General features: G+C 37.1%; 1 protein-coding gene and 1 long non-coding RNA gene across 3 annotated transcripts in view; one reads left to right on the forward strand and one right to left on the reverse strand.

Annotated features, from left to right (window-relative positions):
- The window catches only part of LOC136845752 (uncharacterized), a 134,215-nt gene that overhangs the window by 26,183 nt on the left and 83,935 nt on the right, over nt 1-24,097 (forward strand). The window lies entirely within an intron of this gene.
- The window catches only part of LOC136845751 (protein big brother-like), a 159,429-nt gene continuing 147,764 nt past the window's right edge, over nt 12,433-24,097 (reverse strand). The window contains 2 exon segments of the mRNA XM_067115996.1: nt 12,433-12,767; nt 13,041-13,250. Of these exon segments, the coding sequence (XP_066972097.1) occupies nt 12,720-12,767; nt 13,041-13,250 (258 nt within the window). The 3' untranslated portion in view covers nt 12,433-12,719.

The raw sequence follows: 24,097 nt of genomic DNA on the forward strand, positions 1-24,097 counted from the left end.
AAAATCTCATTATATCCTCTCATAATTTTCCAAATCACAGCATCAGTACCATTACCAGGAACTCGGCTTTCCAGGTTCTTAGAAAAGTAACAGAATGACATCTGTGACATTGCTGTGCGTGGATGACAACATTACGAAGCGAGTAATACTTACTATACAGGCGTTAGTAGGAAAGATGACAATGTTAGTGCTTTGCTAAAATAAAGTGTATAGAATTTGCTGAAATGATATCTCCTAGGGATGGACTGAATCATTGTTACCATTGTTGGGAAATGGAAAATGAATCAAGTCGAAAAGATTAAGAGCCAGAGCGGTTGCTGTCATCCAGAAAGGAAATGAATATTCCAGCAGTCATAGAACAAAATATCTGCATCGTGTGTGGGGTTAGTGTCATCTTTTTACGTACAAGAAAAGCTTTCAACGGGCATGTGATGATAATGTTGTTTAACTGATGTGAAAAAAGTAAAGCTTTTACTCTTGCTGTGCAGCTTCATATACGAATCTTTTTGCATGTATAGAATTTTCATGAATGTATGAGGAGAGATGTTATTTTTCTTTGCTGATGCTGAGTGCTAACAGCAGACCAACCATGATCATTGTTAGATATTTCTTTATATAAGTGTCTCTCTTCAGTGTCTTTTTCGAATTTTGTCAGCAGATGTAGTTTCACATTTTACCTTTGCTAACACTAATTACTTAAGCCTTCCGGCAGTAAGTAATCCACGCTTACTTTGTAGACAGCTATTTTCAAAAGCCATAGCTGTTCCTGTTATTTGCAGTGAAGACACGGGTTACTCATCAGTCACTGAAGAACTAACTAAGAGTCAATGGGTTTATTTTCACTCCTCTTCCTCTACGTCATAGATTCCGGTTTCCGTTCTTTTTTTTTTTTTTTTTAGACTATCCAATCCTCTCATTTATTCCTCTTCTTGGATATTTTCTTCCAAATCTTCTGTTGTTCAGATATACTTAAAATAAATCAGACTTTCCGATTACAGTTTGCCTAATACGGGACATTATAGATGATAAAAAGCTTCCTTGTTCTGCAGTGAAAAACCTGAATCCAACTAAAATATCTCTCTACGACGGCATTTTTGTTTGTTTGTTTTTAGACAGTAATTTATAGCTTAAATTTCGTATACCATAGTAAATTACTTAATCATTTGAAATGCAGGCGATCTTTTGTCCTTTTTATTATGACTGCATCAACAATAGTAATTAAGGAAAAAACTAATTGCTCATAAAGAACGCCAATACGGAAGATTATCGATTCGACCCACGATCAAACGCACAAGCAAGAAAAATATAAGCTAAAAATGAAGCTGACGGGGGTCAACACAACAGAAAAAGGAAAGAAAAATGCGAAAAAATTGGGGCCATGAAAAAGAACCCTTAATGAGAGGGGTCCTTTTTTTTCGGGGGAAGCGAAGAAGACTCGCCTTCCCAAACAAAAGAACGTGAGTTGTGAAGTTATGTTGGAGGCGACGGGGGGCCTTGGGTTTGTTTACAAACAATTCATGATCTCCTCGCCAAGTGACATATTGCACTCCCGAGGGGCGACGCCATTGTTCGCCCTACCTTCCCTCCTGTAACCCCCACCCCACCCACGACCTGTTACGCTCACCCGATCACACCGATGTCATTATTATTGCTATTAGGATTTGGACGGTTATTAGTATTAATTCCATATGAAATATAATGACCCATTCATTTCAGGACCACCTCTCTCGGCCTGCCTTTTTGTATGTCTGTCTGTCTGTCTGTTTGTCTGCCTCCCCTCTTTCTCTCTGTTACATCAAATCAATCAGTCAGAGTGCTTGCGGATATATATATATATATATATATATATATATATATATATATATATATATATATATATATATATATATATATATATATATATATATATATATATATATATATATATATACAAATCAAATGTATAAAAATGTGTTAAAAATGTATATATGTATATATATACACAAATATGTATATATATATATATATATATATATATATATATATATATATATATTACATATATATATATATATATATATATTATATACATATATATATGTATATAATTTATAAAATTCCTCTTCCCCTTCTTTTCATTTAGAGGGGTGGTCTCATAGACGTTGTACTTTCTGTTATTAGCAAGCATTTTGGGATGAGGTTGTGAGCCTCTTGGCTTTCCCCATGCTATCTGCGACCCGACTATAAGCAAGTAACTAGAAAGCACAAGGGGCTGTGTTACGTATAACAGTGCTTGTGTGCGTGGATGTTGGAGTGACAGTAGAATCGTAGGGTATAACTTTGTGTTATCTCTCCCGGTATTTGTGGGGTTCATATGTGTAAAAAAACAAATATAATATTTACTGTTGTTATAACAGCTATTATCACTGTTGCTATTACAGTAGTGATATTATTACTGAATGTACTCAGAACTTCTGGATACTTTACCGCACACCTTTAATTTGATTTGTGCACGTTCATTTAAGCACATCTTTTCAATATTAAGTATTCCTTGTGAAGATTAAGAACTTTCCCTAAGTACAGATGGTACACTTGTCTTACTTAACTTCGAGATTTCTCCTCGATTTTTTTTTTTTTAGTTTACTTGTTGCGATGCATTCATATGCAAAAATATTCAGTAGTTTATTTTGGCATTTTTTCAGTTGACGAGCGTATCCTGTTAAACACTGAAAGTATTTGACATCAACGGAAATCCTTTGAATTCCCTGAATAGCCTTCTTTTATATCAGTGAGGAACTCTTGCGAAATTCTTGGCGATTTTTGTAGACGATTTCAGGTGTTTTTTTTTTTCAGAGAAAACACTAGATTTTGTTCAGAAGGTAGTTGAATTGAATGAACTTTTTATGAAAAGCAAAATGCCATATCACTTTGTACCTTTTATGTTCAGTTATCTTACGAAGTAATATTCATAATTTGAGGGAGTTTTATCAGTATAAGCACTTCTTATATATGTCAACTTTTAAAAACTTGGTAGAACCTCCACATTTCACGGCCTGTCAACCCTTCTTCCTCCACATATTAGAAAACAAATTCTTCCCAGCTTCATCCAATTTTTTCATCTACCCTCCCGTCTATATATTCTCACGTAAGTTGCCCGGCACTGCCATATTCAGATAATCTGAGTTTTGCCTAACGGTGTTTGAAACAGTATTCAAGAACACTTTATTGTTTTACTCTCTGTGACGCTTCTCTTTCACCGTGCTTCACTTTGAGCTTGCTGCATTAACCCACATATTCTTTTCAGAACCTTTGAAAAGAATGTGCAAAGTCCTCTACAGTATTTTCCGAGAGTCTGAGTGAAATCTTTTGGTGCTTTCAGTTGTACTCGAAAGCAGCTTTATGCTAACTATGACAATGTTTTTCCAATCTTGTCAGTCACAGCAGCGCTTTGATAGCAAGAATATGCTCCTTTTGAGCTCTTGGGACAGCATGTCAAGCGTTTCTGTGCTGTCAGGTAGTGACAGATCCTTTAGTGTCCACGCAGTTCCTGTCTTTGATTTGTACGACAAACCATTTTTTCCTGGCTGTTCAAAGGCGCTGTAGCCCTTGTTTGGGACAAGGTCCCTTTAATCTAATAATAATAAGCAACTTAATTTTCTCTGACAGAGCGGCATATTTGTAAAAGGTAACTGGGCGTAGTAGATTAGCCTGTAATGTTCTGTTTAATAATTGTCTTGGAGAAAAAATTGCTATTCTGTTGTTATAGTAGTTGACTGCTCTCTCTCTCTCTCTCTCTCTCTCTCTCTCTCTCTCTCTCTCTCTCTCTCTCTCTCTCTCTCTCTCTCTCTCTCTCTCTCACACACATCCTGTAAGTTATCCTTTTACAGTGAATTTTACATTGTATCTGTACTTCGGAAAGGGAATGTCTCCCAGCATTTTAGACTGTCAACCCCTTACAATCCAATGTCCTCCGTTTGGATGCATTTGATTTTAATCCCAGCGAGAGAAAACCGTTTTGAAATATCCAGAATAAGTTTTTGTTACGATATATACTGATTCCTTTAAAGAACTGGATTTACCGATTGTCTTTGAGTCCTCTCAAAAGAATGAGATCACAAGAGGCTTTCTTTGTTTACAGAGCCAATACGAATTACCAAAACACCCGAGACTAAGGCATTCAATTACTCTTGTAAAACCTTAGAAAAGCGTCACTTTGAATGAATTAAAAATGCGATTGGTTGAAAAGATAGCCTAGTTTTGCACGTGCTGTTCGCTTTGCATTTTCGTCACTCTCTCTCTCTCTCTCTCTCTCTCTCTCTCTCTCTCTCTCTCTCTCTCTCTCTCTCTCTCTCTCTCTCTCTCTCTCTCTCTCTCTCTCAGGATGTGTATATATATATATACATATACATACATATACTGCATATGAACATACAGATATGAATTATATTTATATATATTTTTAGATATTTCTTGTATGAAACTTTTTAATTTTTTTATTTTCCTATTTAATTTTATTACGGCGTCAATAACCTAGATGTTGCGGCGCCAGTCTTAGCAACCATAATCAATCAATCAGTCTCTCTCTCTCTCTCTCTCTCTCTCTCTCTCTCTCTCTCTCTCTCTCTCTCTCTCTCTCTCAGTATGTGTGTATATATACTATATATGAATATACAGATATGATTATATTTATATATATTTTTAGGTATTTCTTGTATGAAACATTTTAATTTTTTTTATCTTCATATTTAATTTTATTACGGCGTCAATAACCTAGATGTTGTGACGCCAGTCTTAGCAACCATAATCAATCAATCAGTCTCTCTCTCTCTCTCTCTCTCTCTCTCTCTCTCTCTCTCTCTCTCTCTCTCTCTCTCTCTCTCATTACAGACCCATCAATGGGGCGACGCAAACAAAAGGTGTAGTGACTCACCCCCCACCCGGTTTATTATCGAAACACCCACCTACCTACAATGTCCCCTCTCCTTTTGGATGGAACTAACGAGTCACCGGAGTCAAAAAATCGGCAAACAAAACGATCATAGATTCTCTTTGACGGTCCATTGTTAATGAGGGTCACCCTCCCAGGCTCTGCGCAGGTGTGGTGATCGCTGCTGCCGCCGCCGCCGACACGGGGACACGGCTCGTTATTAAAAGCTAACTCGTGTAACTTGGTCTGCCGCTGTTTGCACGTGCCTCACATACTATAGCTCCCTGGGTAATGAGGAGGGCATGCTTGAGTTTATCTCTTTTTATTTTTATTCGTCTGTTTGTTCATTTTACCTATTCATTTTATTATATCTATACCCGGATTATCGGAAACTAGTGTAGGGATAATTCCGTTCATAAAAATTCTAATTTTATGACTAAGCTTGTTATTCATTTTTTCTTTCCCTCTTCTATTTTTTTTTTTTTTTATAAATAAGTCTAAGTCAGAACTGAATATGGATTTGGTATTACTTTCATTTTTAAGGGAAAAAATTCTGATAAAACAATTCTTGATTGAAACTGAAGTCAGGAAAACTTCGAAGTCCAAGTTGAGCTGTAATTTATAAGAAGACTCGAGGATGTTAACATGATGTTATATGGATGTGTCAGTTTGAGAAGATGTGATGGAAAATGGAAAAGATTTTCTGTATACACACATACACAAAGACAGAGAGAGAGAGAGAGAGAGAGAGAGAGAGAGAGAGAGGGGGCGGGATGGCGGATGGCGGTTGTTCGTACAATGGATTTGTGTCTTAAACCATTTGCTTCTTGTTATATACAAGTGCCATTTTCCATATTATTAAAAAAATTCCCTTGTAGTTCCGATTAACATTTAATTTTATTTTACCAAGTCATTATCTTATTATTCTTTACCATGTACTTAAATTTTCAGTGAAATCTTCCATTTCCTCCAATTCGAAATACCTTTCAATTTTCTGTCACGAATAAGTACGCTAATATCATGAACCTCTTTTTGAAAATACGCGTATGACCGTACGTCAGTGTATACAGTATTGATGTATATATCACGTTGTATGTGTGCGTTCTTTTTGATGAAACAGGGGGAAAAAATGGGTCTGTTTGTGACATCTGTCCTTTGGCTCTTGTTTTCCAGTCCCGGGCCCAAACTGAATAACCGTTTCCAGCGAGCGGGTAAAAACAAAAGCCAGCATACATGACCCCGCTCTTTATTTGTAATCGCTTTTCAATATCCATCATACACTGTAGGGTTCACTCGCTTTCGTTTCCGTCGCGTTTTTAGCAAATGGAAAGAAGTCGGTATAATTGGCAATTATGGAACTTCATGGTGAACGAATTGGAGGTTATTGCCATGGTTACCTTGGCGTCCCCAATAGAATACTGCATTGTGCAACTTTTATAGCCACCTGTTTTTCAACTTTGGAGGCAGTTGGGGTGGATTTTAAATCATGTGGACGCCAGGCATCGCGCTTCAGCCAACCACAGCGTACTCGGACATCTCCTATGATATCGAAAATGTTAGACCAACCAAAGTGATCAAGAGTATCAGGTTGATTTTGCCATCAATGCAAAAATACTTTCATGCGGTAACTATAAGATTCATTTACATTTTTCAGCAAAGTTAAATATCCGACATTTCAAAAGCAGTTGCGGGTGATCTAAATATTAAATATTTTCGAATCGTAAAGGTGCCTCAACACTGCATTGAAACATTTCAAAAGCACACGTCGCGTCGTCTCAGCTTACGGCATACGTGTCACAAACAGGTTGAAAACAAATCAGCGACCGTACGTGGAGACTGAACTTTTGGCAAACGCTGGAGAGTCGTATGAACACTGATTGGAACTAACGACAAGTCGACGACTTGTTTCAGCCTGTTTGTGATGCGTGTGTTGATAACATGTTTTACTGCTCTGTTGACGCGCATGAAATACCTTCATAACTTAGCTTCTCTGTTAAAGTTTTTAGCAGTAATTTTGACATTAAAACCTTACCTATCCGTGAGTAGTTTAGATTCCTCTTTATTAAGCATATACTTTACTTAAGGACTCGTATAACCTTGGCAAATGGAAGATCCATTCACCACATTAGGTGAATGAAGGTCCAGGTTGAACTGATACGCAACATATTCCAAGTTTTGTTGTATAAGTTAACTTGTATAATTTCAAGTAATTTGTGAAAATACTACTAGTACATTTTACGTTACTGATTTGTTGTCATGCTCAAAGTCCTACGTAATAAGCTTCCTCGTGCCCTCCTTAGTCAGTCCTAAAAAAATCAAGAGGAAAAAGTGAGAAGGAAACAGAATGGAAAATTGTAGGATTCACGGGACGCGTCAGCATCGAAAAAGATTCCAAAGCTTCGCACCAGCCACCAAACTGAGTAAACGTATGATCTTGTGTCTTAGATGATGTTGCCAGAGGCGCTCACTCCCCTCTAAGGCTCAAGAAATCACTGGTCAAATTAGTACCCACATATCAGTTGATTTATGTTAACTGACGTTGCATTTTCTGTGGTCATCGACGGTGCCTTAGAAATGTGAAAGCGAAGCAACGTAGCAGTGGAAAGAAGATCTCAAGGAGAGTTAGGGACACGGTTGTCACTTGCCTTTGATTGAGTCCTCTTCAGAAGAAATCAAAGAAGAGGGCATCCTTAATATTGCCAAAAGGCAGAGTTTAGGGACTGGTATGAAGAATACCAAAATGAACGGGCCAAATTTATTGAAGTAGATTTGTTATCTCTCCAAGACCTTCAATAACTCTTCTGAATGCCCCGACAGTTGCTAGAGTGCTTGAAATTTGATTTTAATCGGAAACCATTAGCAAAGTAGTTCTTTGATCTAAAAGTTATTATTCCTGTTAACGTATGTCCAGGTAAAGCATCGAGGCACAATCTTATTCTGTGTAAAAGAAAGTAAATTCCAAACAATCAGATAGTTAAATAGCTCAAAGTATATTAACCGGATTTCAGTAAATGTATAGCAAAAGAATTCCGACATGCACAAGTAATGCTAATGTGACAGCAATGGATGACTTATCTGATAACATTGCATGTTCATCTTAGTAGATCAAGAGCCGTAAGACATTTGTCATCTGTGGGGAGTTTTTATTACCCTGGGATTCTTATCATAAATTCTTATAGCATTTAAACAATGCAGAAGTCGGTCAGAACGTACCAGTTCTTAAGCTGTTATACTTATATGTTGACTATTCAGGTTGCTATGACAGACAGAGATTAAATTAGCGGGAAAGGAATCTGTCATTGTACTTATGTTAAAGTGACTTTGTAAAGCCAGCTCACTAGATTTTTTATTGCTCGTAACCGGTATTTGCATTTTAGCATTGCTGAACATACTGCGCACTTAGGGGATGACAGAACAAGATCTTTGAACACCAGCAGAATAATACAGTGAAGGAGACTTCATAGCTCAAAAAGCCGTTGATGTCTTTACATTTGGTAACTTCCCAAAGGCTGACAATTCATCAACTTTTATCATGTTACCATCATTTGTGTCCAAAGATGATTGTATATCGCATATTTCTCGTGTTCGACGTTTTTAATTGATTCCATATTTTTGCGACTAGAAAAATCATATCATAATGGCAACTCTTCGATTATTCAGAATGTGAATTTATTCCTTATATTAAAGGACATTACATCCATAACTACAACTTCAGTCATGTTGTTGACAAACGACGCGACTAACACATTCATTCATTTGAAGGGCACCTTGCATTATTCGCAAGACTTGATATTCGCTTCAGAATTACTGAATAACGTTAAAATAAATCCATTTAATAAGCGTAATTATATGGAGATAGTTCATCAGGTTTTGTATTATTGTTCCTGAGGAGCTGTTTCACCAATACGCTTATGTAACTTTGGTGTTTGACATTTCTCGTATGTCATAGTTTCCACACAACTTATCAGATTTTCTAACAGTACTGTATAAAGGTCACATGCTGCTCATATGCTGATTAGTAAAAATATGGAATTCCTCTATCTATTTAGGTATAGATCTGATACTAAATTTGTTTTGCAAGAATGATTTACGTTGAAGTTATCTTCATTTCAACAAAATTCTCATTTAGGTTTTTGGAATTAGCCTACATTCCACTCATACTTAATCGTATTAAACATTGGTAATGCCCAGGTCATCGATGGAATTATCTTTTTATTCAACAGTTACACAGAACCCCTTTGTAAATTTAGACCCAGTTTGTATCTTTCCTCTGATTATTTTTTTTTAGTCTTTCTCCGCTGTTATTTGAAGGACATGCGCATTCATTTGATATGGTTCCCTTTGTGAAAACAGTCATCTCTTTGACTGTTGTCTGCGTTTGTCTGAATAATGAATGAAAGTTTGCTTCGTAAATATATTGTTACTCCACTAACGATGTACATCGGCTTTTCTACCTGGTTCTTCCCGATTCTTTTTTTTTTCTGTCGAATTCAAGGATCAACGAAAAGAGGGTCTTTTTTATCTTTCTTTTTATTTTACACAAAACATTTACAAAATATACAATTATGACTGTACACTAACTGGGTTCCTACTACTTGAAACATAGGGGTAATGGAGGTTCACAAAAAATGATTAATTTAAAAGTAGATAAGATATTGGTTTTAGAGACTGTTAAAGATTTGGAAAAAATATTTTTTTAGGAAGGGGAACAAGAATAGGGTAAATCATATTCGACTTTGAAGCGAGCAGAATGCACATGACTTGGAGGAAAAAGAATGAATTATCATCAATTGTTCTTCAGATTTCAGGTCATTCAAGTAGAAGGTAAATATAGGCTAAATTATTACTCTGTTTAGTCACTGGAAAGTTACTGATATTTAGTATTAAAGAATTTCTTCATTCATGATTGTACATCAAAGCTTTGGTAATTGACAAGGAATTTTGAAGCGGTTTTTTTTTTCTCAAAAAATAACTTAGTTAAAAACAAGCACACAGATCGAAAACAAGTTGTTAGTTCATTTTCTCTACCTACATTAGCTGCCAATTTATGTAAACATTGCTTTCTTTTTGCTTATTGCTTTTTTTTTACAATTTCTGTTGATCAGTTTCAGAGAAGTTGAAACCTTCCCTCTGATTGGAATCACTGGACGTGCCCGAACTGAAGAGAGGCGATCAGGTGGCGTTTTTCCCAAAGTTTGCTTGTTTATTATTTTAGTTTGTGTTGAACTTCTACTGCACACAATTAGATACTGTAGTTATAAAGTGTGTTACCTGACAGCAGCCGTCACCTGACCGTTTCTTCGTTCAAACACCTCCAAAAGAAACAGAAGAGAAAGGAAACTTAATCCTAAAAGTACCAAGATAAAAAGTGAAACTTTCTTTCAGTAGTCATCTCTTTAGGAACTCGTTTTTTCTTTTCTTTATCTTTAGACTCAGAAAATCCTCGGAATTTTTCTAAATATATACCATATAAGTCGTAATCATTTTTATATCTGGTTTGGAGAAATTAATACCATTAAAATAACCTCTGGTACGTTTTGGATTACTCGTATGTAAGAACTATCGCACATAAAGGTCTTAATCTTTTCTCGGGCTGAAAATCAGTGATCATCTTTGTTGAAAGTTTTCTAAAAAGTTGACTTCAGAAAGAAAATGTCTGCTTTTACCCTTGATCATCACGGCCATTACACAGATAATTGCGAGTATATTGCTTTGATGGCAAACATAATAAAAACGTCCATTATGTGCTAACATAACAATACAAACTTTACGTAAAAGAAGTTCAGCTGGTGCATTTCCAGCCCCCATTTCTGAGATATATTTTCCACCTTAAATTATGTATTGCTATGTTCACATAACAGAACGGATTCCTTAACATAATAAAACTTTAATTTATTAACATTAGATAACAAGCATTTACTAACAAACTACACTGAAGGAAATGAATGCAAGGTTAAGGGCTCTGAAACAATGGAATTAAATGCTGTTGAAGAAAGCTGGTATTTTTTCTGAGCTGGAAGTATTGTATTGCACCAGTTAAGTTTTAATGCCGGAACATTTAAGTAGATAACAGAACAATTCGTCAGGGAATTAGTCTTGCTCTCTTGGTTCGGTTTTTTTTTTCTCTTTGCCAAAGAGCAAATAGAAATATGTGGATATTTATCTAAGGACTTACTTGTCTATGTTAGCATCAGGCAAATTGGTTAGTACAGAGATTGTGAGGAAATGAAGTAATTTCGGCAAGCCATTTTAGATAAAAGCATGAGAAGAGAAGTGAAAAAATTATAATGAAAGAGCTATGTGGGTACACAAGGGAACACAGAGAGAGAGAGAGAGAGAGAGAGAGAGAGAGAGAGAGAGAGAGAGAGAGAGAGAGAGAGACATAATCTCAAGGAGAAATGGGAAACATTGATCAATCTGCAAGAACTACTGAAAAATTAGAATAAATTTATCTCATTTATTTAAAAATTTTTAAATAATCACAACATAAATGAATTACTTGGACTTTTTACAACTCCTGAAGAGCGTTAAGTGTTGTTTTGTTAGGGTGAGCTAACTTGGCTGCTGCGATTTTAAATGTTCTTACTGAATCATAAGGAATTTTCTTTTTATATTTCTAAATGAGTCATGTAGTGGTATTTTTGTTTCTTTTCTCATTTTTTTTGTTAGATGATTAATTAATGTTTTGTACAGTGAATTATGAACAAACAAAGTGGTGCAAGAACAGGTTTCTTTTATGTCTTTGCAGGTGCTTGTTGATTTCTTGCAATATTTTGTTTCTTTATCTGTATAAAACTACGTTTTCATCCATTAATGATTTTTCAGAGTCTGGCTCTGACTGATGAAAAAATTGCCAAAAATATTCTCTGATATTTGTGTGAATATACAGGCAGATGCGAAGTTTAGATAAATCTATTATGTATGCATGCTTATGAATCAGATACTATAGATTATGCGTTGCTTACGCAGCACATGTGTGTGCGTGCGTGTGTATTAACTGTGTAAGTATACTGGATGCACTCTGAGTATTCCCGTTTGTCAGGAAATGTCAATTTCATCAGCTACTGATGTCTGACGAAATTCATATTTCCTTTTAGCACCTACAGTACTCTTTGAGACATGCCTTAGTTAATGAGATGGGTTCACTGTTGACTGCATTCCCGAAGAAATGTTTTCTAGAGGAAAGTCCATTTATCCATGTATTATGTATGTATGTATGTGTATGTATGTATGTATGTATGTATGTATGTACAAAATACCACCTGGGCAAAATTAAAACACAGGGTATAAGACTGGCTGGCTTTATTTATCCAAAAGTCTGAAGAAAGCTAAGCCAGTTAGGCTGCCTCCATGTGTTTTATTTTTTTCTAATGAGGTTTTAAGTATATATATACTTCACATTCCCAAATATATATATATATATATATATATATATATATATATATATATATATATATATATATATATATATATATATATATATATATATATATATATATATATATATATATATATATATATATATATATATATGGTATGCATATACCGTGTGTGGAATTTTCGTGTTAATGTTAGTTTTTTTTACTCAAAAGTAAAACCCCCTCAAGTTTTGAAGATTAGATAAAAGAACCATACAGAACGATGTTTACCTAGGCTAAAAAAGCAGTTGAGTAAAAACTTAAAAGTACCAGCAGCACAGTTTGAATATCTTGATACAAGAAGAGTAGAGATGCAAATGAGGACTTGTTCATCTCATGGTGCGATTTCGGCGTCCTTTAATGGGTTGTTGAACTTCTCTCCGTCCCCGCTGGGCTCATATCACTGGGTCAAACATTCTGAAGACTTCATTTGGCGCCTGAGGCTGTGGGAAATGGCTGGAAAATAAAACAGATAAAAAAACTGCTCATATGAGGATTTTAAAAATGCTCGTATGAGGGATTTTTCACAGATCGTTTCAAGACCTTCTTGAATTATATATTCCATTACTACCTATTATATTTTTAACGATGCAGTTCATCCATATGCCCATATGTACAAATTCTTAAATGAACAGTGAAAGTGTTGCCTCTGAGTCATAGTTAGCTAGGAAGACAGAGAGATAGATGTGAACTTGTTAAGAATATGAGCACTCCACCATGTTTACTTTGAAGGGTCTCTGCTTGTCCTCGAATTCCCGAAGTTTAGCCTTGTATTTGTCCAGCTCCTCTCTCAAAATGGCGTCTTCTATGCGGGCCGAATCTTCGTCGTACTCGAGGCATCCCACACCATCCAGCCTCTCTAGGTCGAGGTAACCCTTCCACCTGACGCACACGCCGTTCATGATGAAGTGAGACTTGATATGCACCTGGTGGAGATAGACAAAAGGGGAAATTAGTACCTAGCTTATTTATCTAAAAATTCTTTTTGCTTTAATTGCAAGAAAATGTTAACCTTGAAGTACAAGTTGTGTTCCGAGGATTTAAGAGTGGCTAACGAAGTTAGCTATGTTTCCAGTCAGACACAAAATTAAATTAAAATCTACTTTATCACATTTTCATTTTTTAGAAATATCAAGTAAGCAGCAGTAAGGGTACAATCCCCTCTTCGTGTTAACTGATAAGTAGTAATGGCATTTGCTACAGTGATAGCGTTCACAACTAATCGAGATCTTCATGAAGTTTAACGAATATCTCTTTCAGCAGACATGACTTATACGTGCATACCTGTATATTACAAAATACGCAAACTCATAACTATGCCAGGACCCAGAGATACCCTGGATCATGACACGGATCCGAATTCATCTCGGAATCTAATGAACTCCTTTGCTTAAACCCCTGTTTTACCCTCCTCCATCCCCACCCTCCTCCATCCCCACTATTCCTCCACCCCTACCACTTATAAATTTCCGTTGAAATTCATCAGTAACCTTTTGATAAAGACAGACAAAAAGACGTTAATGAACGCAAAGCCTCCGTTCAATTTCGTTGGCGGCGGTAATAAAAAGCCTGTTGACATTATATTTATTAATATTGCTTTAGCTGTAATGACATCTAATCTGTATCCTTCATTATTTAACAGAAAATTTCAATAACAGACAAGAGTCTCTCTCTCTCTCTCTCTCTCTCTCTCTCTCTCTCTCTCTCTCTCTCTCTCTCACACACACACACACACACACACACAAGTTTCCCTCCGTTCGTATAAAAAGGCCATCCTCTTTAATCTTTGATTGAGATCCCAGATTCCTCTGGGAGCCTCGTTCGAACTAGAAGGGATTTGACTTCGGTTTCCTCAGCTGTTCGTTTCTTTCTTAATGAAACACACGGCGAAGTGTCAACAATGGAGTAGTATTTGTTTTCCTCTTTTTTTTTTTTTTTTTTTTTTTTTTTGCTGTCTTGTATGAATACAGACTTTTAAAATACATTAACAGCTTACCCTTAGCCATAGTACTCACAGTATAATCAGTTTTTGGTAAAAGGAAAGTCTGTATTTTCATTCACAACGTATCGTCGTTCCTTAAAGATACCAGATAACTTTGAACAATTTTTAGTAGATAATCTTTTTCTTTTCATTTTTGTTACATCTTGGAAATTGTGGAAGTTAAAGGTTAGTCCTATAGAGACCCACCCTCTCTACTGGACACACCTAGAACCTGTTTTGAAAGTAATTCACAATAGCGTCAACAAATTCATTTTGAAGACTCTCTAATAAAAATAATTGGCCACTGTCTCTCAGACTCACGATTTCCTCTCCTTATGGCTGTGGGTGCTTAGACAACACCAGCAGGCTTTGATGCAGTCTGCTGTATAGGGTAAACGTTTCATTTCTAAACGGGAGTCCGATTTAAACTGCGGTTCACTCCTCGATAGAAAGTCGCATTTTCAATTATATGTTTACCCTTTCATGACCTTTTTTTTTTTATTTTCAAGTATGTCAGTCTTTGGATATATTGCAATTCCTATTCATTTGTTAATTCTCTTATACGTTTTCTCTTTTCTCGTGGATTTGTCTTTGCGGAAGCTTGTGCATCCATCGTTTGACTTTTTGTAGTGTAACGTTATTAAGTTATGACTGTTTTAGCCTATTTTTATCTGAACTGCTGATAGGAGAAGTCGAAAGAAATAGAAGTGCTGGTAATTATAGCTGCAAACCAGGATATAAAGTGTGAGAATGAAACGCCCCCACGACGACTCTCTCTCTCTCCAGCGCTGGTAAAGCAAATAAAAATAAGATTTGCAACACTTATCATCGTATTTCGCTTTGATCAAATGACATGTTTGTATCCGAAAGAGTGCAACCAAAAAGAAAAAAGAAGCATTCACGCGTATAATACGAGAATATAAACACATGAAAACACACAAGATTCAATTGATGATGCTCTGTACTGAACGGAACACAGTGCCAGGCCACCCAACCAACCATCTCGACCGCCTTGTTGCGCCGAGTATTGATTTGACCGTCGGCGGGAGATGAAGGCCCTTACTGTAAATGTACATCGCGCCATTTCTGCTCTGCCTCTGAGGCATCATTTTGTAAAAGAGCTGTTTTTATCGTAACTATGACGTCGATTTCTTTTCATCTAAACGGCCAATCTCCTTCTAAAACGGTCGTGGTGAAATGATGAGAGTTAGGACAAGACTGAGTGCCACAAAATGGCGGCCGATGTTTTCTTACAAGGATGCCAAATACTTTAAGAGAGTTAGATTGCAAGGAATACTGTCCGCCACTGAATATCCATAACCGTTTATTTAAAATAACGGCAATTCATTTCAGAATTCAATAAGCGATGTATATATTTAACCTGTTGGATTACTTTCTATTTTTTTCTAAGCCGATGTTTAAAGCTCACTCTTTGCTTTGGTAGATGGGTGATTCCCGCTGTACCCGAAGCAAACACAATAAAAAGAAAAAAAGAAACAATGTGAACATTTTACGTGGAAAAGAGTATATCAGAAATGGTTCCACTTCCAAGGGATAGAGAAAGGTGTGTGGTGTGTGTGTGTGTGTGTGTGTGTGTGTGTGTGTGTGAGTGAGAGAGAGAGAGAGAGAGAGAGAGAGAGAGAGAGAGAGAGAGAGAGAGCCACAATGACCTCTCAACTTCTCGTTTTCTTCCCATTACGAGCCTGAACTTAAATGGAGAACAAATGAAGGCTAGGGAGAAGTTAGCATAATCTAGTTAGACAAGAAGAAGAATGTAAGTCTAAATCCGCCCATATTAATATTTTCCAAATTCAGGTACATTTCATTCAGAGTGGCGTTTCCTATCAGACCAAAATCCCTAGCGTGGCAGCTGAGGAAGCGTCCTACTTGACCAGGGCCAATGACCTAATATAACAAAAATAATCGACAAATGGCAGCACGTAAAAGACTATCTACAAATATTAATAGATACGGCAATACATATAAAAAAGCGAAAGTTATCATTTCATGCTGTCATAAGGTACCACTAAAGCAAATATCTGGTTGACATCTATTCAAGTACTGACGACGAGCAGTTTATAGTTTATATGTATATATATATATATATATATATATATATATATATATATATATATTTATATATATATATATATATATATATATATATATATATATATATATATATATATATATGTACATGTGTGTGTGTTTGTTTGTGTGTCTGCCTTGTACTATTCTCACCAACACATGTCAGATCAAGGAGGTTAGATTTCCGCCTGTCTTACAGTAGTTCTCAGGTTCGACTCCTGGCCAACGGAAGCCAGTTGGGTACACTCTGTTAAGGCTCATTGAGCCTAGGTTATCCTGTGCAGCTGATTACGTACCTGGTAACTAGATGGCTGTGTTGGTCTGGCGAAGCCTAAAAGGAGAATCAGGTTAACAACCCAATCCTAAAGACCTCCGGGAGCGAGTCCCTCTTAAGGGGAAAGTGGTGTAATGTGAAGTATTTACCTAATCTTAACTTTTGCCTTTACGACTAGTCCATATTATGTTTAGGTTGATTTTTGTATACAAGAATAGAACTTGTTTTGTTATCTTTTACAAAAAAAGCCAATGAAATTAAAGATAAAAATTGAGTGTTTGTGCCAATGAAAATAATTAACCTTAGTTTGAAAACACCATCATCATTTACTTCTATATTATCCTGTTTACACTGAAGTCAAATATATAAACTTTTTCTCCCATTTTTATTATACTTTCAAATTCAATCAATAATATTCCCAAATCAGACGAAGGGTGAACGATGATGACCTTCCTCTCTACTCCCGGTCCTCCCCTCTATTCTATCGCTAATCACCATCCTGTGTCAATTTTTTAACCCTCTTGACATGACTTTTCTTCCATTTTCTTCCGACCTATTGTCCCCAGCCATCGTCGACGTCAGATCATCAATAATTCACTCCCTTCCCTTCTCCGGTCTGACTCCCGATGCCTCCTCGCTCTCTGGTAAGCTTCCTCCTCCTCCTCCTCCTCTGTCCCATCAGTCCTCCTCCTCCTCCTCCCTGTCCCATCAGTGGACCCCTCCCCCGGGTGGGGACTGGGGACACTGTAAACCCCTCCCACCAAACTCCGGGTGGGACATCCGTAACCTCCTCCCACCCAAACCCCCACCCACAGCCTCCCACAGAGTCAAACATAAAGTCTACCAATTTCCCAAAGCACTGTCACCCCCTCTCTTCCACCCCTCCCCCCCTTCCACTAATATTGCCTCCCATCCCCTTTTCCCCAGTCGATCCTGCCTAGGGAGAACCCCTCCATGAATTGGGGTGGGGGCGGCGGATTTGGTGAACGAATATTTTGCCAAATAGGTTTGTTAATTACCATACCCAGAGGTCAAGTATAAGGGGATATTCTGTGTGATTACGGCCGGGTCAGGGGTCGAGGTGATAGGCCGTTTTAGGTCACAGATCTAATAACGTTCCATTCCCTCCAAATGAGATGGGGCTCCCCCTCATCTATTGTTGCTTTCTTTATCATCAGACGGTCTGAAGCGCGATACATACGCAGGAGGGAGGAAGGGGTAGCAAGGAACTGATGAGGCGTTGATGGAACACGAAGAAACGGTTTCGATTTTGCTCGTTTTTTAGAAAATCATTTAGGGATTTTTTCCCCACACTCTTGAAGGGACTGTCGGAAAAAATTAGTTACTAAATGAAGTATCAAGGTGTAAAGAGTGAGATGCACCTAAAGATGTTCTTTTACCTGTTATCGATGAATCCATTATACATTTTTCTTTAAGTGTGACAAGGTTGTATGGAAAGTATATACGTGTGTGTATGTATGTATGCAGTATATATATATATATATATATATATATATATATATATATATATATATATATATATATATATATATATATATATATATATATATATATATATAACAGAGTTAATAGTACGAGACGATATTTCCTGCAGTTAAACATTAAATACTCCCCAGTAATATTGTCTGTATAACCAAAAGTGACTAAACAGCAACCTATGCAGTACTGGTCACTTTCTGTCATTGACTGTTTACGCTGTTATAAGTAAATCCTCTAATAGGCCATATCTTTTTATCCTCTTCTTCTCCCGCGCTGTATTTGGGTATTTGCGTATGGAAGAATGAAATGTATATCGAAAGTGATAGCTGCATCAACTACATTCAGTTTACATAGTTTTCTCTATGTTCGTGACAACCGTTTGTTTATGGTTACTGCATCCTGTCAGTAACTCGCCGCTGTTTGTCATTCTTGGAGGGGAAAGCGGTTGCAAATTTGGGTAGTTTTATTTCGAATGAATGCACTTTATCGACGAATGACTGGCAGGATGCTTTAACTATAAAAAAAACAAATATCAGAAAGATTTAAGTTCAATGAGCTGATGCAGCTATCACTTTCAGTACTACATGCTTAAAAGAGGGTCTCCTGCCTACAACAAAATGTATAATTATACTATTTCCAGTATATCAGAATATTTACAGGGAACTTTCTTGAAATTGCTCAGCCTTTATATCAATTTGTGTTTGTGTTTGCACTACGCACAATCAAAAAAGGTTACATCAATTTTATAATGAAATAACAAGGATAAAAATATATCTTCCTTGGGGATAAAATTAAGGTATTAGCACTGCATGATTGCGGCTATTAACAGCAAAACCATCTAAACCCCAAAGTATAGAGTGTGTTGGTGTATGGTATACCCTAAACATTAAATACATCTGTCTGAGCGCGCGCGGGGTTGATATGAGTGGGTATTGACGGTTCCAGGTGGGTTTGACAATGGCTGTTGACAGGATTTGTAAACAGATGACAAACGGACAACGGTAGGAATTGCGATGGGGGGTCGAGGGGACCACTGGGAAAAGGGGGTTGGAGGGGTTAGGGTCAGGAAAGAAGTCTCTTGGGCAGAGAGAGAGAGAGAGAGAGAGAGAGAGAGAGAGAGAGAGAGAGAGAAAGTACAAAAGAGGCTGTTAATACCTCGACTGAATGAAACCAGGCATGAACAGTAACAGGGGTTAATTGCTTTCTGCTGCGCCTTTAGTTAATGAATGAGAGAGAGAGAGAGAGAGAGACATCGGGGTGTTGGGCTGTGGAGGGGGGAGTGGTTTCAAGAGAAAAAAAAAATATACAATTGTTAAATCCAGTTGAAAACCTTTCAGTAAAATTTTTGCAGTCAATAGCAAAAATAGGACTATCGTTGGGTACAAATATATTAACCAATATGTAGATAAATGGAAGTTTTTTTTATTATTGTGCATCATAAGAACACTAGGTAAACTTTTCCGGATGACATAGTGGTTTTAGTTTGATATAAAAGTGTACAGAACTTTTAGACCTACTTGTCTTTTTGAACCAGTATTGTTTCCATTTTTTCTAAATGGGTAAATTAGACGACAATTTAACATTAATAGCTTCTTACACATTCAAACGTAAATCATCTGGATATAGAAAAGCAGAGTTACGTGTACAATTATTGCAGTTTTTTATAAATACGAAAAATGCGCGGCTTTTTCGTATTTAGGAAAATGTGCAACATTTTTATATGTAATTCAACACACACACAGACACATATATATATATATATATACATATATATATATATATATATATATATATATATATATATATATATATATATATATATATATATATATATATATATAATTTTTCGTCAAATGAGAATAACCGGTGGATTATTATTGCTATTGTTGTTATTTTTAATAAGGTCTGCCTTAGATTCAGTCGTCATCCAGAAAAGGAATGCTTCTGCTCCCCTCTCTCTGTCGTCATTTCGCGTCCTCTTGAAAGGCGGAAATGGTCACTACTCCTCGTACATGTCACATTTACAAGTGCCTCGAGGTCCTCGCTGATTTGGTAGAAGACCCTAATTCGATGTCACCCCCAAGCCCCCACCAGTTTTTTCCTGCTTCGCTTTAAGTCTTATTTGTCTTAATTGCGAGAGTACATCCGTGAACCGCCCGAGATGTCCTTTAATATCAGTCTTTAAGTTTCCACCACTACTTCGCTTCCTGTGTGTGTATTCTTTCGACTGCCGGGGTGATTTACCCATGCCACCGCCATCATCATTATCAGCGCCTTTGACATTGCTGTGTGTTTTTGTTGCTTTGGTGCTTGATAATTTGCTGCAGTTGTCATTTCTGCAGACTTCGTTCCCTTTCCGTTTCTCTTTCCGCGCTGGGGTGGTGGGTCTGTTTCAATAACCGAGATGTAAGTTATGAAAAAGAGGATATGAAAGAATGTGGACTTACCAGTCGAGACAATATCAAATCTTACTCAGGATCAGATCACTCTGTATAAACCACTGAAGTGTTCCATATTTCCATTTGGCGAATCTGAAGCGAGTAATTAACAGTAAATCTGATTTGGTTCTTCTGAGGAAGCAAAGGGACAGCCTATACTTGTATCTGTAAACTTCTTTTAGATGATGGTTGCCCTGTTCCTTACACTAAATGGGATCATTCAAAGTGAGAAATTTTCAAGTCTTAAGATATACTGTTTGGCTACATCATCTCAAGGTCTGATGCTGCTGATGCTATAGATGATAATTTTTAACCTGATGAGGGAAATGTATTTTGCTGTTGAGAGATTACAGTCGATGACCGTGGTAATACTACTCTGGTTATTTTAAATAAATCTCACAGTTAATTTAATCATTTATTCTTTCTTGGTAACATTTATCACGGTTAATTTCTAACTGGTCATTTGTGTGTTTTATTCGATATTTTTTGTTTATTTTCTCGTTCATCTTATCGAAAAACTACATTGCATTGCAGTGTGAATTTAAAGTACCGGTTTTCATGTGAACCCACTTTTTTCAAAAGAATAACCCAAAACATATCTAATAGACTAAGTATGGATTTTCAGTTCTTATGTAAAGATAAGTATCTACTGTACCTGCATATGTTGACTCGTCAAGCGTTTAAGTGGTATCTTAGTCCTCGTTTTCTGATTATATCAAGATTTTTCTTATTCGAATTAGGGGCTTGACAAACGTAAAGTAAATTTATGACATCAAAGGCGATCCAAATACAAACATCTGAGAGACTGTGAAAGAGAGAAGACGCTCATTATTCAAAAGGCGTCTTTGGTGACTCATCAATAATTCATAAACTACAAAGCAAACGTTTCCGTTCCGTTGCCGTGGGAAGGAACTAATGCGTCAAGTATTCTGAAGGAGTCAACATATTTTCTCAGTTCAACATTCATGAACTTGATCTCGAATTGACGCCAGTCTTCTTAATAAACATTATGGTAATAGCTATGTCAGCTTCCCTCTTCTCTAGTCTGGCTTCTGGTGATTGGTTCAGCCTTCGACGGGTCTCTATGACCCATTCATAATCCATTTTCTCGCCAGTTTGATGGTGTTCAGAAACCCATTTGGAAGAATATTTCCCCCCACTTACGCATGTCACGTTGAAAATTACCCGGAACTCTGACAACGCCTGCTAGTCTTTCCCACAACTCATTTGTGCATTTGTTTAAGTTCGTGTGTGTGTGTGTGTTTGTATGTGTGAACGTCACTGTATTAACCCTGCTCTTATTTCATTTTTGTTTTTGGGGTGTGTTGCCTGACCCACTGAGATTATGATCATCACCCCTTTTATGCTCTGGTAATGCGATTAACTTGAGCGTAAATTCAACTATTAAGAATCTTTAGTCCTCGTGTCGAGTCTCATATTTCAGTTATTAGTGTCAAGTTGTTCAATGCCATGTGGTAAGCGCCAGGAATCGAGAGAGAGAGAGAGAGAGAGAGAGAGAGAGAGAGAGAGAGAGAGAGAGAGAGAGAGAGAGAGAGAGAGAGAGAGAGAGAGAGAGAGAGAGAGGATTGTAAATATCCAGACACGGAGAGAAAGAGGATTGCAGATATCCAGAAACAGGAAGAGAGAGAGAGACAGGATTGTAAATATCCAGACACAGAGAGAAAGAGGATTGCAGATATCCAGAAACAGGAAGAGAGAGAGAGAGAGAGAGAGAGAGAGAGAGAGAGAGAGAGAGAGAGAGAGAGAGAGAGAGGATTGAAAATATCCATAAACAGAGAGAGAGAGAGAGAGAAGAGACAGAGAGGCTTACAAACAGCAGAAAATGGAGAGAGCCAGAAAGACTGACAGACAGAGAAATCGAACGCGTGCAAACAAGAATGTGAGAAGAAAATGTGATAAATCAGTAAAAGTAGCAGAGAAAATAAACGGACGAGAGGATAAAAAACGGGACCGTCCTAATGAAGTGTTTGCCCTCGAGATTTGCGAGTTAGATTTAAGGGTGAAATTCCCCGTTGACCCCTCTCCCCCTTCCTTCCCCTTTCTACCCTCCAAACTCCCATCCCTCCCATTCCGGGGCATCCCAACACCGAGTGTTGGTTCCCACGTAAATGATTTTGTGGACAGGGGGCTTACTTACAGCCAAATGAGTCCATTCTCGATAAGCAGAGGACAGCCTTTTAATAAACAATGAAAAAACTAACAGTTCTTTATGGTCCTTTTAGTGATACTTATGTTTTTGAGATGATATTGCGGTGTTGCTTGTAGTTCTCAGAAAGAGTGCATGGAATTTTTATTTCATTTTGCTAAAATCGTCTTTTATGTGCTGCTAAAATTGAATGTAATTTTTATTTCATTTTACTAAATCACTGGTTTGTGCTAATATTTGTAGGTCCCTTGCAGTTAGTTTGTTTATATGTATACATATACGTATTGCTTCAGTGGAGGTGGCTGGATTTGACTTGTATCTTAGAAAAGTGTGGAACAGGATATACTTTTTAATTTTTTTTGTAAATAGCACCTAAGTACTCCATTCAGAACAGCAACTTCTATGGATGCAAAACCCTAAGAATAGAGATGACCTAGAGAGAAACAAACGACAAGAGCTGGACCCTTTTCAGACATTCAGCGCTTACGAAAACACGTAAAAAATGCGCCGAAGTTTCTTCGGCGCACTCGAGTTTTCTGTACATCGTATAATCAAGGCTACCGAAAATAGATCTAACTTTCGGTGGTCTCGGTATAATGCTGTATGAGCCGCTGCCCATGAAACTTTAACCACGGCCCGGTGGTGGCCGGGCCTATATTTTTGCCAGACTCACGATTATGGCTAAACTTAACATTAAATAAAATAAAAACTACTGAGGCTAGAGGGCTGCAATTTGGTACGATTGATGATTGGAGGGTGGATAATCAACATACCAATTTGCAGCCCTCTAGCCTCAGTCATTTTTAAGATCTGATGGCCGACAGAAAAAGTGCGGACGGACAGACAAAAAAGCCGGCACAATAGTTTTCTTTTCAGAAAACTAAAAAGGGAAGCAGGTAATAAGAACGTTCCATATGTGACGCTGAAGAGATCTTGAGTCTCAGTATTACCCAAAGGACAGTCTTATGACCACACTGCGATTTTCCAAGAGAATTTTGTGCCGCATTCGAAAGGGTGCCATCAGAAGGACCTCTTAACAGCTAGATGGATATCAACAGATAGCCCAAGAGAGCCGCCTTTGCACGTCCTCAGGTGCAACAGATAGACTTAATAATAATAGATTATTAAATAATAATAAAGCCATCCATTCAGGGATGTTTTTATATTAAAGTATATATTTCTTCTATTCTGTAGGAGCCTTTTCCTCACAGTCTTATAATGTTGCAGATTTCGATGTTTTATCTCCTAAATTCTTAAGCATTGAAGGTAAAATTCTAAAAAGAATAAAACAAGCAATAACAGTATGAACCCACAGAGTGCTGTTA

This window comes from Macrobrachium rosenbergii, chromosome 14 (genome assembly GCF_040412425.1).
Source record: "Macrobrachium rosenbergii isolate ZJJX-2024 chromosome 14, ASM4041242v1, whole genome shotgun sequence".
In the NCBI taxonomy this organism is placed as follows: domain Eukaryota; kingdom Metazoa; phylum Arthropoda; class Malacostraca; order Decapoda; family Palaemonidae; genus Macrobrachium; species Macrobrachium rosenbergii.